The sequence below is a fragment of the Ascaphus truei genome, chromosome 5, assembly GCF_040206685.1.
Source record: "Ascaphus truei isolate aAscTru1 chromosome 5, aAscTru1.hap1, whole genome shotgun sequence".
Lineage (NCBI taxonomy): Eukaryota > Metazoa > Chordata > Amphibia > Anura > Ascaphidae > Ascaphus > Ascaphus truei.
The window spans coordinates 305,168,796-305,186,084 of record NC_134487.1 but is presented as its reverse complement, the minus strand read 5'-3'; the positions used below and the strand labels follow the sequence as shown (position 1 = coordinate 305,186,084).

At 42.4% G+C, this 17,289-nt stretch overlaps 1 protein-coding gene across 9 annotated transcripts in view; it reads left to right on the top strand.

Moving 5' to 3' along the window:
* The first annotated feature begins 2,256 nt into the window (after positions 1-2,256).
* Positions 2,257-17,289, top strand: part of PTPRO (protein tyrosine phosphatase receptor type O) — a 230,620-nt gene continuing 215,587 nt past the window's right edge. For all 9 annotated transcript variants that reach the window (XM_075603029.1, XM_075603033.1, XM_075603032.1 and 6 more), the window contains exon 1: positions 2,257-2,818. In XM_075603029.1, the coding sequence (XP_075459144.1) occupies positions 2,744-2,818 (75 nt within the window). In that variant the 5' untranslated portion in view covers positions 2,257-2,743. The remainder of the gene's footprint in view (positions 2,819-17,289) is intronic.

The following is a 17,289-nucleotide window of genomic DNA, read 5'->3' as shown; positions in this document are numbered from 1 at the left end:
TGCACATCACAGTGACTGGGTGCCTGCTAATTCTGGGCCTATTAACCCCTCCTCAGCTGCAGTGCTTTCACTGCAGCCACAATCTGCTGGAGCACAATCTGGGAAATCTCTTCCCATGGCTCCTCCAACCAGAACCCTGGATTTGGAATGAGGTGCTCTCAGCCTTATACACTTTCCTTTATTTTCCACTGAGAGTAGTGCCCACACCACTCTGTCTGTACCCACACCGCTCTGTCCTGCAGCCACACCACTCTGTCTGTACCCATACCGCTCTGTCTGTACCCATACCGCTCTGCCTGTACCCACACCTCTCTGCCCTGCAGCCACACCACTCTGTCTGTACCCATACCGCTCTGCCTGTACCCACACCACTCTGTCTGTACCCACACCACTCTGTCTGTACCCATACCGCTCTGCCTGTACCCACACCACTCTGCCCTGCAGCCACACCGCTCTGTCTGTACCCATACCGCTCTGTCTGTACCCATACCGCTCTGCCTGTACCCACACCACTCTGCCCTGCAGCCACACCGCTCTGTCTGTACCCATACCGCTCTGCCTGTACCCATACCGCTCTGCCCTGCAGCCACACCACTCTGTCTGTACCCATACCGCTCTGTCTGTACCCACACCTCTCTGCCCTGCAGCCACACCACTCTGTCTGTACCCACACCTCTCTGCCCTGCAGCCACACCACTCTGTCTGTACCCACACCTCTCTGCCCTGCAGCCACACCACTCTGTCTGTACCACACCACTCTGCCTGTACCCACACCTCTCTGCCCTGCCGCCACACCGCTCTGTCTGTTCCCATACCGCTCTGCCCTGTACCACACCACTCTGCTCTTTACCCCCATCCCTCTGCCCTGTACCCCACATCACTCTGCTGTGTACCCCCACATCACACTACCCTGTACCCCCTCACTCTGCCCTGTACCCCCTCACTCTGCCCTGTACCCCTATCACTCTGCATTGTTCCCCATCACTCTGCCATGTACCCCCATCACTCTGCCCTGTACCCCCATCATTCTGCCCTGTACCCCATCACTCTGCCCTGTACCCCCATCACTCTGCCCTGTACCCCCATCACTCTGCCCTGTACCCCCATCACTCTGCCCTGTACCCCACACCACTCTGCCCTGTCCCCCCACATCACTCTGCCCTGTACCCCCACATCACTCTGCCCTGTACCCCCACATCACTCTGCCCTGTAACTCATACCACTCTGCCCTGTACTCATGCCCCTTCTTTTAATGAGTCTTTATTAAAATCACCACCCATTGGGTACACTTCTGCCCCTCCTTACATCGTTGTCCTAATTTCTGCCTATACACCATCCCGAATCTTGTGTTCTGGTCAAGGATGTCTTCTCTCTACCCATTTTGTATCTAAAGCCCTCTCCCGCCTTAAACCTTTTTCACTTACTGCCCCACACCTCTGGAATGCCCTTCCCCTCAATATCCAACTACTGTAGCACTCTGTCTATCCGCATTTAAGACCCATCTTAAAACCCATCTCCTTAACGAAGCATATGAATAGCTCCGTGGCTGATACTTTACACCTCATACATCGACCCCTGGCCCCCTGCAGACGCACTTACCAGAACGCCCTCCTACTGTCTCTGTACGTTCTTCCTACTTACCAATTAGATTGTGAGCTCTTCGGGGCAGGGAATCCCTTTCCTAATGTTACTTTTATGTCTAAAGTGCTAATTCCCATTTTATGTTATATAATTAGTGAGTATATTATTATGTCACGTGTATTACTGCTGTGAAGCGCTATGTACATTAATGGTGCTATATAAATAAAGATATACATGCATCCATAGATATCAGGAATTTTATTTTTACAGAGCTGAAATTCTTTTTCTTGTGTAATTTTGGGACGTGATTTCACCACAATATTCTCCCAGGAGTAATCCAGTATGTGTGTCTGGTACTTGGGGGTTATACATGTGTGCGGCTTACATTAGTCCCCAAACTTAACAACATTTCCAATAGCTGCTAGAAATAATGGTGTGATAAGTACCAAACAGGGACAGAAAAATGTTAGTCTTAAAAAAAATCCCTAAAAAAAAAAACAGTTGGGGTTCAGGCTAGTAAATAAAATAATGCAATTGTAGTGGTCCTGTTATATCTGCCAGGCTGCTGGCATCTCATTCTCCACTCAATGGAACAGAATGATGTCATTTTGGGGAGGGGTCTGCTCCAGAGTGACAATCTGGGGAGCCAATCCTCACTGAGCTGGAGGGAGGAGATAGGGAGGAATCCAACAGATTCATCTGAATGAAGCTTTCTATATATCCATTCATTGCAAAGAGACAGGTACAGCAGCAGCAGCAGCAGCACATCCACTACCCCACCATCCCCTACTCTGCCAGCAGAGACTCAGCTATTATATTCATTATTAACGACGCCCCTAGCTCAGTCCCCAAACTCCCCCTCACCCCCAGTGACATTGGGTTAAGGAGACAAGCACAGAAGGGAGAGATCCAACAATGTGCACACAGCCAGCACACAGAACAACCCAACCCATCTGATCCTGGTACCAGCACACAGCACAACCCAGCCCATCTGATCCCTGTGCTGTCCTGGTGCCAGACAGTACAACCCAACCCATCTGGACCCGGTGCTGTCCTGGTGCCAGACAGTACAACCCAACCCATCTGGTCCCGGTGCTGTCCCGGTGCCATTGTTCCCATCTGGAGCTCAGCTTTTTGCTTTGACTTGTGACATTTCCCATCAATGATCCGTGATCTGCAGACAGGGACACACAGCTCCATGATTTCTGCTCTGCTATGCCTGCTATTGTACTTCCAGGTAAGGAGCCCAGAGAATACAGGCCCTTTCAGTGTAAGGTCCACTCACCCTTACTGCCATGTTCTGGGCAAAATGTTACATTTCTCTGCTATTTGTTACGTTTTTTTGGTAGAATCTGGTTTATTACATTATTACAAGGGGATATTGTTTAAATAAAATATTTTTGTCAGATTCTATTTGTCCAAGAAAAATGAGGTCACCTGGTGATAATAATTGTGAGGGGCAGTGATTTGTATTACAGGTTGTGAGCGGTAATTATGTGGGTTTCAGTTGCATGTGAGCATTGGGAATACTTCCATTTATTTATGATGTAATGTTATCTGTACGGCATCGTTCTCAGATAAATACATTGTTTCTTTTAGGGGTAATTTGAGGGGAATTCTGCATTTTTTTTTAAATACAGTAAATATGAAGATTCAGGTCTTATGATTGTTCCAGCACTTTGCAGCGTGACCTTGTGTAAGACTGAATTATTGTTTCATTCTGAGACAATAATAATGTACAAATAATCACTGTCTATTGTATACATTTCTATAATCAGTGATTCCTACAAATAGTCATAAGAATGACTCTAGCGGTATAACCAGTATTTGGTATTAGTCATTAGCTAACATTATATATATAATATATCACATATAATATATATTATAAACTCCTCAGATGCTGGCGCCTGGAGCTCTCCTTTCAGCACCTCTGTGGTTGAGAGATGAGATATATGGATATATGAACATTGTATGGGTACTAATACTGATGTACAGAAGATCTCTTGTGTCAATAGCCATCACCACATGGAACTAATTTGCAATTAGTCTGTTAGTAACATTTGAAGGATTTGGGATCTTATTAAAATGCTGTGAAGCCACTTGGGTGTGTTGGAGAAGATTTGAGTCTCTTTCACTTGAATTGAACTTCCCCAGCACAGGGAAACATTTGGACAGCAGATGGAATAATGGATGCCTTCATGTCATTAAGACAATATTCATTATTTTCCTGATCCTATTGGTAGGTGTGCTTCAGTAATCAACATATATTTTCATGGATGGTACTGTTTAAAATATTTCTATTTGAATGACTTAAGCTAAACTTTCTAGTTATAACGTGTATTTTCATTCAGATATCTGTGATATTAATGTATATGTAACACGGAAGAAGTGGAAACAGCAGCTTAAAGTGTATATCCAGAGCATATTGAATAGTCTTTCGAATAGTTTCTTTAAAATTCCTCATTGGGCCTCATAGCTTTTTTTCTTGTTCTTAATTTAGTATTTTTTTATTAAAATAAGTTTACATTTATTAATAAATTCTCCACATTTTTCAGATCATTCATTTTCATCAGACACGAGCGCGTATGGGATAGATATATGTGTTATTAAGTCTTCATTTATTACTCCCATTTACAGCTTATTTCTTGTAATCAATGACACACGTTGATAATCTTTAGAGTGGAATTATTTCACAAAAATCCACAGGGGCTTTTAATTATAAGGAGTTTCTGTAAAATGTACCCTTAAATAAATGTTATATTGAAGCAGCAATACCCCCCAAAATAAATGTTTTTTAATAGCTTACCTGACGCGTGTGGTCCTCGTGTTTTTTACGCAAAATACGAAACACGGCCACTGGAGGTCACCGGTATTAAGCGCTCAATGCGGCAGCGGCGGCCTGCCACGGATCGAGCATGGCAAAGAAGATATTTTCTGTCCGGGAGGAATTATTCTCCCTCTGGTCAAAAAAAGTCATATCTCGGGAACTAGGAGACCCTGGAAATCGGGGGACCGCAGATCCATTCCAGGAGATTCCCCTGATTGGGTGATTAAACCTCCCCCTACCTCCTCCCAAAACAAAATGCCAGTGTGGATTGCTGCTTTTAATCATGCACCATGCACAAGTCCTATATACTGTACATACTGTATAAGTATACACAGTATATATGGGATGCTGCTGGACCTATACTTGGATGTTCGTGCAGCCTTGAGTGATGAAAATGTACATGCAAGCAATTAAAGCAGCAATACTATATGTCCGTGTTTTCCCCCTTTCTTGTTGTTATATATAAAGCATGTGGCAATGTATAATTCTACATTATTACTTAATCTGGCAATCGTTTGGTGCTCCTGTTATAAATCTGTAAAAATCCTGATTGTGTGCCTAACAAAATGGCCGCCTCCTAACTATGTGCTGCAGTCTGTGAAATGCTGCAGCTGATACGTAACATTATATTACTAAGTGTAACACATTATTGTTACAGCTTTCTGATTAATAGACAGTCTGCTGTTTGGAACACAGCAACAGATGTTTGTGATACTTTGTTGCGAACAGGCAGCACTCAGAAAAGGTGTGTTAGAGCCTGTTTCAAAAGAGGAAGTGAATATGAGTTTTTAAATGGTTGCTGTAGCAACCAAAAGGTACATTTAAAAAAAAATCATTCAAAATGGTATTAGGCGTTAAAAGAATACAGAAAAAAATCAAAGTGTATCACTTATAGCTCCAAGTATTACCTGGGACTTGTAGACTTGAAAGTCCTGTATCTCGTTGTAGTAGATCATATATGTAGTACTGTAGTCTGGGTATATTCAGTGGTCCTATGAGCAGGTGTGGTGAACATATAAACCGGTGTTTAGTCAGGCTTTAATGGAGATAGGAAACACGGAGTCAGCCACGGGGTATTGTTGGACCACTGGTAGGGATGTACGCACACAACAGAGGATATGTGGATTACCTCAGAAGTCCCTTAGCCAAATAGTTGTCCTACGTCCATCTACGTTTTCTTCCGGACCTGGCAGAAGCAGCGTCCCGCAGTCCACGGTCAGCGTCGGAGCTGAGAGAAACTCCCAATGTGTTGGAGCCTCTGCTGCTGTTTTTTGCAATGCTGCTCCAAATCTGCCCACCGTCTCCTCAGAGGTTAAATATCATGTGTAGTCCCCACCGGGGCCTGCCTCCTGCACTGGAGCGCCACTCCAATCAAAAGGTTAGCACAATGTAGACACGGTAGATTGGTTGGTCCGTCGTCCAGACAAAAAAAAGCACCAAACAACTCACCGTCAACAGTCAAGGAGACTCCTTGAGAAAGCGCTGTGTAGCGTGAAACGCGTGGGAGGAGATTTTTGTCCCTGTTCTGTTCCTAGTATGTTTTTTGTTTTTTAATTATGTAACACAATAAACTTTTTTTATTTTTCTAACAACTGGTCCGTCGTCCAGACAAAAAAAAGTACCACTCTACAGTGTCTACATAGTATTATTAAATACTACAGAACTGATATATATCTCATATATCATTTTTCATGTTTTGCTGCTTTAACTCGATTGTGGATAAGGCTGCGGCCCCGCTAGCGCTGAGCTTGACGCTTGGGGAGACAAAAAGTGTGTTTGAAGCGCACTTAACAAGCCCCCAATGCCCCCCGTCTGTGCTTGCAAAATAGCCAGGACACCAGGCGCTCATGCTTAGAGAGTTGGGGACGTCACCGCTCTCAAGCAAGAGCACGCTCAGCAGCAGCAGAGACGCAGCCTTAGGCTTTGCCCCCGCTGCCTGCTACAGCGTCCGCTGTGGCGGACGCTGCGCTCACGAGAGCCCTCCCCGCAATGGCGCCGGGCCCGCTGCGAGGGGGGCCGCAGCGCTTGCGCGAGAGCTACTCCTGCTCTCAATAGAATTGAGAGCAGGAACTCGCGTCGAGCGGCTAGGCACGCCCCCCGGCGGTTCAGCCAATGAGGGCGAACCTGCCGGGTGACGTCATGGCCGCGCCCCCGTTACTCCTCCGGCACGCCCCCCCGGTCTCTGCTCCTGCAGTGAGCTGCAGACCGGGGAATCGCCGGAACGCGCAGCCAAAAGCGCGGGCGCGCATTACAGCGCCGTGACCGGGGCCTTAGCCTTAGGCTACATCCATAGATGGACCAGCCGTGCTGAGGCGTGCGGACGCTCCGCGCTGAGCCCCTGCATCCTCAATGATGATGCCTTGAGAGGGGGCTCACGCGAGCGTCCGCAGGCGTGCTCAGGCTTTGGAGTTTTCAGCCGAGCGCCAAGCTGTTTTTCAGCGCGCTGACGGCTGAAAACCTCCAATCACTGCACAGCAGCGTCAACGTCATGGCGCCGTGACATTGACATCAGTGCGTCGCGGGCGATTGGCCCAGCGACGTCACTGCCCCGCCTCCAACCACCTCCCCCCGGCTCCCTTCGCGCACGCTGGCTCGCCTGCAAGTCCGTGCAATCGCGCTGACTGAAGCAGGCGAGCCTCAGCGTTAGCGCGCCTCCGCTCTCCCCACACCTCAATGGCCCGGGCTTTAGAAGTCACCAAATAATTAGATGCAAGTACGACTGAAAGATAATATTAAATGCTTCTTTATCATTCTTCAAATATGTATAGTATAGTACCAGTATCAAACATTATCCTCCCTTAGCAGAACAAACCAAATATTATATTTTAGACATGATCTATTTATATTTAAACTGATATAAAAGGAAAGCTAATTTTACTCTGATTAAGTAACTAAAATGTACAGTATTGCACACATGTAGTGACACATCCAATACTTCTAACCCTTTATATCTCTTCAGTTTCACAAGGAACCCATTTTACACAGGAATATGACTTTATTAATCAATGCCCAACTTTCATTATGGATATTAGTTACTATTAACCAATATATAAGTTGTGCCAAGCGAATTAAGTTTGCTTTCACTCCTGCAGTGCGATGCGCAAAACGGATTTGCATGGTTTAGTGACTCTGCCACATTATCTCTTTTACATTGTCTAGGAACCGGGCTATTTATCAGGGTCTCCTGGCTGCAAAGTGGGGGTGCAGTAAAGCATCAGATGTGCCAAAGAAAAATTCCTATAGAGAGTACTACAGGCTTTAGTGTCAGAAAGTGTAAATGGGGCACGCAGGTATGGGGATCTCTCTAATCCTCAGAGTACAAAATAAAGAGAGTACCCGCAGCACTCATATAAATCACCGTCACATATAGTAATATGCTGTCACACAGTGATATATTCTATCACACAGTGATATGCTATCACACAGTAATATGCTGTCACACAGTGATATATTCTATCACACAGTGATATGCTATCACACAGTGATATGCTATCACACAGTAATATGCTGTCACACAGTATTATGATGTCACAGAGTAATATGCTGTCACACAGTAATATGATGTCACACAGTAATATGCTGTCACACAGTATTATGATGTCACAGAGTAATATGCTGTCACACAGTATTATGATGTCACAGAGTAATATGCTGTCACACAGTAATATGATGTCACACAGTAATATGCTGTCACACAGTATTATGATGTCACAGAGTAATATGCTGTCACACAGTAATATGATGTCACACCGTGATATGTTGTTAACGGTGATATGATGGCATACAGTAATATGATGTCACACAGTAATATGATGTCACACAGTGATATGCTGCCACACAGTGATATGCTGTCACACAGTAATATGATGTCACACAGTGATATGCTGTCACACAGTAATATGCTGTCACACAGTAATATGCTGTCACACAGTAATATGCTGTCGCACAGTAATATGCTGTCACACAGTAATATGATGTCACACAGTAATATGCTGTCACACAGTAATATGCTGTCGCACAGTTATATGCTGTCACACAGTAATATGCTGTCACACAGTAATATGCTGTCGCACAGTTATATGCTGTCACACAGTAATATGATGTCACACAGTAATATGATGTCACACAGTGATATGCTGTCACACAGTGATATGCTGTCACACAGTAATATGATGTCACACAGTGATATGCTGTCACACAGTAATATGCTGTCGCACAGTAATATGCTGTCACACAGTAATATGCTGTCGCACAGTTATATGCTGTCACACAGTAATATGATGTCACACAGTAATATGCTGTCACACAGTGATATGCTGTTACTCGGTGATATGATGTCATTCAGTAATATGATGTCACACAGTGATATGCTGTTACTCGGTGATATGATGTCATACAGTAATATGCTATCACACAGTAATATGCTGTTACTCAGTGATATGATGTCATACAGTAATATGATGTAACACAGTAATACAGTATGCTGTCACACAGTGATATGCTGTCACACGGTGATATGATGTCACACAGTAATATGATCACAGAGTAATATGCTGTCACACAGTAATATGATGTCACAGAGTAATATGCTGTCACACATTAGTATGCTATCACACAGTAATATGATGTCACAGAGTAATATGCTGTCACACATTAGTATGCTATCACACAGTAATATGATGTCACACAGTAATATGCTGTCACACATTAATATGATGTCACACAGTAATACAGTATGCTGTCACACAGTAATATGCTGTTACTCAGTGATATGATGTCATACAGTAATATGATGTAACACAGTAATACAGTATGCTGTCACACAGTGATATGCTGTCACACGGTGATATGATGTCACACAGTAATATGATCACAGAGTAATATGCTGTCACACAGTAATATGATGTCACAGAGTAATATGCTGTCACACATTAGTATGCTATCACACAGTAATATGATGTCACACAGTAATATGCTGTTACACATTAATATGATGTCACACAGTAATACAGTATGCTGTCACACAGTAATATGCTGTCACACAGTAATATGCTGTCACACAGTGATATGATGTCATACAGTTATATGATGTCACACAGTGATATGCTATTACACAGTAATATGATGTCATACAGTAATATGATGTCACAAAGTAATACAGTATGCTGTCACACAGTAATATGCTGTCACACAGTGATATGATGTCATACAGTAATATGATGTCACACAGTGATATGCTATTACACAGTAATATGATGTCATAAAGTAATACAGTATGCTGTCACACAGTAATATGATGTCACACAGTAATATGATGTCACACAGTGATATGCTGTCACACAGTAATATGATGTCACACAGTGATATGATGTTACACAGTAATATGCTGTCACGCATTAATATGATGTCACACAGTAATACAGTATGCTGTCACACAGTAATATGCTGTCACACAGTGATATGATGTCATACAGTAATATGATGTCACACAGTGATATGCTATTACACAGTAATATGATGTCATAAAGTAATACAGTATGCTGTCACACAGTAATATGATGTCACACAGTAATATGATGTCACACAGTGATATGCTGTCACACAGTAATATGATGTCACACAGTGATATGCTGTCACACAGCAATATGCTGTCACACAGTGATATGCTGTCACACAGTAATATGCTGTTACACGGTGATATGATGTCACACAGTAATATGATGTCACACAGCAATATGATGTCACACAGTGATATGCTGTCACACATTAATATGATGTCACACAGTAATATTATGTCACACAGCAATATGATGTCACACAATAATATGCTGTCACACAGCAATATGATGTCACACAGTAATATGCTATCACACATTAATATGATGTCACACAGTAATATGCTGTCACACAGTGATATGCTATCACACAGTAATATGCTGTCACACAGTAATATGCTGTCACACATTAATATGATGTCACACAGTAATATTATGTCACACAGCAATATGATGTCACACAATAATATGCTGTCACACAGCAATATGATGTCACACAGTAATATGCTATCACACATTAATATGATGTCACACAGTAATATGCTATCACACAGTAATATGCTGTCACACATTAATATGATGTCACACAGTAATATGCTGTCACACATTAATATGATTCCGCTGAAGAGTCACTTTTGAAAGGTTTCTAAAATCACTAAACCCCGAGACAGTGCTTCTAAACTGGGGGTCTCTGGACTCCAAAAATACATTTTGTTTCAGGCAGATTTCTTCTGGAGCTTCTCACTTTTTCACTTGGTTTGTGAGATGCTGCCTCTCGGACACTGGCCCATTCATTTTGATAAATATATCCTTTGTATTTTTGTTAATATTACTGATCTACGTGTGTGTGGGGGACTTCACTTATGAATATTAACATGGTAATAGCCATTGTGATGGAGTCGAGTAAAAGAGTTTGCTTGGCTTTTATCAATTGCCAACAAGTCGTAACTGATGGTAAAAAAACGCAAAGGTTTGCCTTCTCAGCGCGTTATTTACTGAATTATCCCATTATCCCAGCTAGCAAGATGTGCAAATGCAACTTTATCATTAGCCATGCTCGGTTTATATCATTTGTAGTTATGTACAAAACCTCTTGGCCAGTATCATGCGATATATGCAATTACGTTTGACAAATGAGTCCGATGCCATTAGTAAATTGAAGTTGACAAATGCCAGCGTTTTCCAGAAAATGGCCTTATTTTGAAGATAGCACCATTTCGTTTTTATTGATAAATAGTGTAGAAGGCAATACAATATCAGCCTGTTGGACAGGTCTGGAAGATAAGGATGAATATTGAGCGTCTTGCTTGATGCCAATTCATTATGGTGTCTTTTGATTTATTGATCTATTTCGCTGTAGGTGCAGTTTTGAATATAGACGCATTAAACAGACCATTACAGAAAATATTTGTCGTGCAGCAAATTGTGAGGTGCTGAACTCTGAGAAAGAACGAGGACCCTATGGCTGTCTGTCAACATTATCATGGCCTAGAGACCAGCCTTTCCCTGGGGGGGTGTGTATCGAGGTCTGCAAACTGGAGGCACAACCGGGGTCCCACATACAGTAGCAACAGATTTACCAAATGCAAACTTCATTGGAAGCGATGTTAGTGTTTTATTGATGACGCTGGGGATGTTGTATTTGTTATCAGAATTTAGCTCTGATTGCACAGCTGGCAGACGTACTGCAGACATATACAGTAGCCTCGTATGGACCGGGATTTATCAAGCAGAATGTGAGGTATCATTCCCATTGTGATGGTATTTGCCTATTGATGTGACTGGAAGTTACCGCCTGAACAGGCAGGATACCCTACATCATGCTTCAGTAAATCCCTGCCCCTGTGTTAACGGGGAGTCAGTGCTAGTGTGAAAATCTTTATATACATGCAGTTTTAGCTTATATTCATTAATTGCAAGGATATGCATTACTGGTCCCTCCTAGCAGTGCAGGGGGTAAAGGAAAGGGTTCTATTAAAAGGAAAGATGTTTTCCTACTTCATCAGTAGAGACAGACTCGTGGCATAAACGACAAATGCAAGGAGACGCAAACAATTCTTACTGCAGTTATATGTATGAGGCAAACCATACAAAGTCTAAGAAACCGTGCGGCGAATGTCAGAACACGAATAATGACATTCCAACACATACCGCTAGCGATTTCATGGGAGTAAACCATCTTTTAGCGCATTGCACTCTTTCAATTCATTTTGAAAACTCAAGTATTTAAACATTGCCCCATTTGTTTTCCTGGATGTCTGAATTGTAAGAGCTCTCATGTGTGGCCTCTCCTCGATGTCCGAACTGTAAGTGCTCTGAGGTTTTGGCTCTCCTGGATGTCCGAACTGTAAGTGCTCTCAGTTGTTGGCTCTCCTAGATGCCCGGACTGTAAGAGCTCTCAGGTGTGGGCTTTCCTGGACGTCCGATCTGTAAGTACTCTCAGGTGTGGGCTCTCCAAGATGTCCGAACTGTAAGCGCTCTCAGCTGTGGGCTCTCCTGGATGTCCGAATTGTAAGAGCTCTCAGGTGTTGGCTCTCCTGGATGTCCGAATTGTAAGAGCTCTTGGGTGTTGGCTCTCCTGGATGTCCGAACTGTAAGAGCTCTCAGGTGTGGGCTCTCCTGGATGTCCGAACTGTAAGTGCTCTGAGGTTTTGGCTCTCCTGGATGTCCGAACTGTAAGTGCTCTCATGTGTGGGCTCTCCTGGATGTCCAAACTGTAAGTGCTCTCAGGTGTGGGCTCTCCTTGACGTCCGAACTGTAGAAGCTCTCAGGTGTGGGCTCTCCTTGACGTTCGAACTGTAAGAGCTCTCAGGTGTGGCCTCTCCTCGATGTCCGAACTGTAAGTGCTCTGAGGTTTTGGCTCTCCTGGATGTCCGAACAGTAAGTGCTCTCAGTTGTTGGCTCTCCTAGATGCCCGGACTGTAAGAGCTCTCAGGTGTGGGCTCTCCTGGGTGTCCGAACTGTAAGCGCTCTCAGCTGTGGGCTCTCCTGGATGTCCGAATTGTAAGAGCTCTTGGGTGTTGGCTCTCCTGGATGTCCAAACTGTAAGAGCTCTCAGGTGTGGGCTCTCCTGGATGTCCGAACTGTAAGTGCTCTGAGGTTTTGGCTCTCCTAGATGCCCGAACTGTAAGAGCTCTCAGGTGTGGGCTCTCCTGGATGTCCAAACTGTAAGAGCTCTCAGGTGTGGGCTCTCCTGGATGTCCAAACTGTGAGAGCTCTCAGGTGTGGGCTTGGTCTGAGACTTTGCGATGCTATGTTCCAACTTGTCAAATATTTTCAGTTAGAAGCCAGACCTCGGTTCTTCACCCAAATGATTATAAGTCCTGGCTTTTCAAGGACTAAAGAATCTATAGAATCATCTTAACTATAAAGTGAGACAATGTGGACTATTCATTAAACTGTGCTCATATATAACTTCGGGGCGTAAATGGCTGTTTCTGCAGTCAAAATTCCACATGATGTGGAAATTGTATATGCAGTTGAAATAAACGCCACAAATTATATGTTTAGGAGATATTCAAACAAATTAAACCATACTCTGTGTTGTGAGACAAATGATACCTGGGAATATACCCCAGTGAGTAATGCCAGGTAAATAAGCAAAGAATTCATTAGAATCGTTTTTGCACATTTGATTTTGTGCATATTTCCCAAAATTTGCCAAGTTTAGAGTGGGGAGGTATCTGACTTTTCCAAGAGGCATTGCATAAAATCAGGGCCGCTTTATACGTTAGGCCGACTAGACACAGTGCCCGGAGCCTACGAACCTCTTAGGGCCTACAATATTTCACTTGAAAAAATACCTAAACAAACAAAATCATAAAATAAGAGAAAACAGCGAATTTTAATTTAAAATGCCTTCGAAGTATCGATACCTTTAAATATCTAAACAAGTATCGATGCCAAATATCGCTAGTATCGAAAGAAACAAGCAAACGATGAAATGAGCATAAAAATGAGTAAAAATATCGGACACACAGGCCTCTAGAAATAAAAATGCCCAGGGCCTACGCAGGTCTTAAAACGGGCCGGCATAAAACAGACACAAATCGGGTGAAAAGTTCATGCAAATGATGTGGATTTTTTGTATAGATAATTTACAGCGAATGTACCAGATTTTTTTTGCGATAAAGTGCATTCCGTTCTTAACATTTTTTTTGCATTGGCAATATCGGAGTTTAATTAAAAGGCCCAATGAGTACTGTATTCTTGTGTGTTCAGCACTCATTATGTTTAAAAAAAGGTCCTTACTAGCCTGAAGGGCAGACAGATTAAAAATCTATGGCCACTGCACCGTCAAAAGGCCTGGGCAGTGCTAACTATTACCATGTAATAATGACTATTACCATGTAATAATGACTATTACCATGTAATAATGACTATACTCCTCCAGTCCCCACTGTGCATCGGTCAGTGTGTCTATAGTTTATCTCATACAAGTCTCTGCAACAAAAGTCTTAGCCCTTGTGTAACTCGTACACTTTGGTACAAAATCAAAGTTAGCCACACAGACTACGTGGCATACACAATGTAATCTCTGTGACATTTAAATAAAAACAACAGAATGAATGAACAGATTATTTTGTAGTGTTGGGAAACCAGATTTAAGGTTACGGCGGGTTAGAAAAAAAACTAAAGTACAAAGTACAGCAAATATTAAAAAAATAAAGTTTGCATTTTTTTTGCACAGATCCCCAAAATTTGCTTCAACTTTGTTGTCACGTCACAGCTGTCACCAGTCTAAATTCTTTCAAAACTACAGCGGTCTCACATTTTAATCTGGTCTGTAACAGTTACATACTGTCCGCTTATAACATATATGATCTCTTACTGTGTATGTAATGTATAACCCTGCTCACCTAATGTAACCACGTATCTGTCATCATTACTTCCTGGTAAAACATTTTATAAAAAAATACTGTACCAAAGATGCAAACAGAGGTTCTTGGTTAAGATAATTGCATGATTATATTTGCATATCTTGACACAGAATTCGTGTCTGCAGCTAAACTGCCGGTTTCGGATCCGTAATAGGCATGCGATATACTGTATATATATTTCGGAGTATCTATAATTGCTCTATCTCGTACTGTTGAAGAATTTTCTAATTTTCATACCAACCATAATGTTACTGGTGACTGTAATCACCGTCGGCTATAATATTCGGAACGGTCCAATTGAGGAACCGAAATGTTGATCCTGGAATGAATATTTTTATTATTGGGAAAGCGTCTGGAAGCCGCCTACTTTCTGTACGGTCTGGGGGGGTTTCTTTAATGTTTGTATTGCCACCCACCCTAAGATAATTATATCTGGTCAGTAAATACATGTAATTTACATAGAGCACGTTTGTGGAGTAATTAGTTGTTTCTACTTGATTGTCAAATATATATATATTTGTAGATACATATCCTCAGTGAAGATAATGTAATGTTTTATAATTATATATTATTTGGGATTTATTTTTTTAGATAAATTAAAGGATACTATAATAATGGCAAATTGCATATTTCATTAGGGTTTCAAGTGATTTTCAACTGGTATGTGATGTTTATTATGTATGTATACATGGATCCAATTTAATTATTTTTTTTGTGCATTTAATATATTGTTTTAAATGGGCTTTGGCTCAATTGATCCCTTAAGGCAATGACCACTGAATAGAGATTTAGCTACCCATAAATAATTATCTGATTTTATTGTATACTAATCCTCAAGTCAAGGATTTTAAATTAGTTCCCAATCTTAGTAAAATAATTATGTCTCCTGAAGTTTTAAGAGCAAAGATAGTATGTTATTCAGCACGAGAGACATGACACGCCTGCAACCACCCTACTGCATGGTATTTCCTCAAGTTTTACATTAAAATATTGCAGACTATTATAATATATGGCAAGAAGAAAGTCTGTCCAGCGCCCTGGCCATGAATACCAGCACACTTGTGTGTCAAATAGGTCACTTAGAATGGAGCAGGGAAGTGTAAACGGACCAAAGAGAGGTCAGAGCTGGGAAGGAAAACCTTACCTCTGTAAGCTCGCTTAAAGACCTCGGTCCTGCCCTCCTCTGTGCTCCGGTTCCAGGCGTGTAGCCTTCTGTGTATGCAGCATAGAAAGGAAAGAAGATCCGGCGCCACAGCCTGTGACAAAATTCAAGGCACTTCCAGGTTGTAGAATAACTTTATTGAGACCTCACGAACACAACAGGCTACACCACAGTCTCCCCCTCAACGCGTTTCACGCTAGCGAGCGTGAAACGCGTTGAGGGGGAGACTGTGGTGTAGCCTGTTGTGTTCGTAAGGTCTCAATAAAGTTATTCTACAACCCGGAAGTGCCTTGGATTTTGTCAGGCTGTGGCGCCGGATTTTCCTTCCTTTCTATTATAATATATGCAACATAAGAAAATTAGTGTTATTTCTGCAGATTTTTAAATCCTCCCATTATCCAAAGAATTTGTAAAAAGTCAGACACCTACAGTTATCCTTAAATTACTTGTACATCCGAGGTGTAAAAATGGTTACGTGAGACGTGGAACGCGTTTACCTCCCGTCTCTTGTGTGGGGGTCACTATATGTTGCAGGAGAAGTTTCACCGCAGGACCCACTTTTTATTTGAATGGATGGGAAGCAGGGGGGTCCCAGAAGCAAAACTAATTTAATTTCAGTTCTGGGGACCCCTGGTTTCCCAAGATTCTTACCAGGAAAGGTGCCACCGATATTTCCTGGTTATTTAAATCCCTCGCGTGACGCGGGGCAATAGGAAGCCGTGGCTGATGACACTGCGGCTTCCTATTGGTCCGAGTGACGTGAGAGATTTAAACCTTCATGTTTGTTTATCCGGAGGGGTTGTACCTTGGAAATCAGGGGTTCCCCAGTTTCAGCTCCGAAGGTTCATGTTAAGAAACAATGAGATGGGATAGCTACACCCATAAGCAGGACTTTCCTTTCTAACAAACCCTCCGAAAAATACATTCATACTTTAGCGATGAATAAAAGTGTTTAAATAAAATACTTTCAGTACATTAAGTTGTTTGCAAAATGGTTTTCTGCATGCTGGGTAGGACAGCCTATACATTTGTGCAGAAAGGCGTAAAACTGAGTTCATAATATGTGTATTAAATTAATAATGCCGTTATCATGGCCCGAGAGAGCCATTTTTGGATTGTATTATAAACAAATAAATGACACATTGAACTTGACCAGGTAGTTACAGGAAATGGTCATTCCAAAAAACATTACAATATATTGTTACTTACCTCTTGATGACCTCGCATGTACAGTTATAAGATTCAGTAGCCTCCTGGAAATCTGACATGTATTTTTCTTGCTGG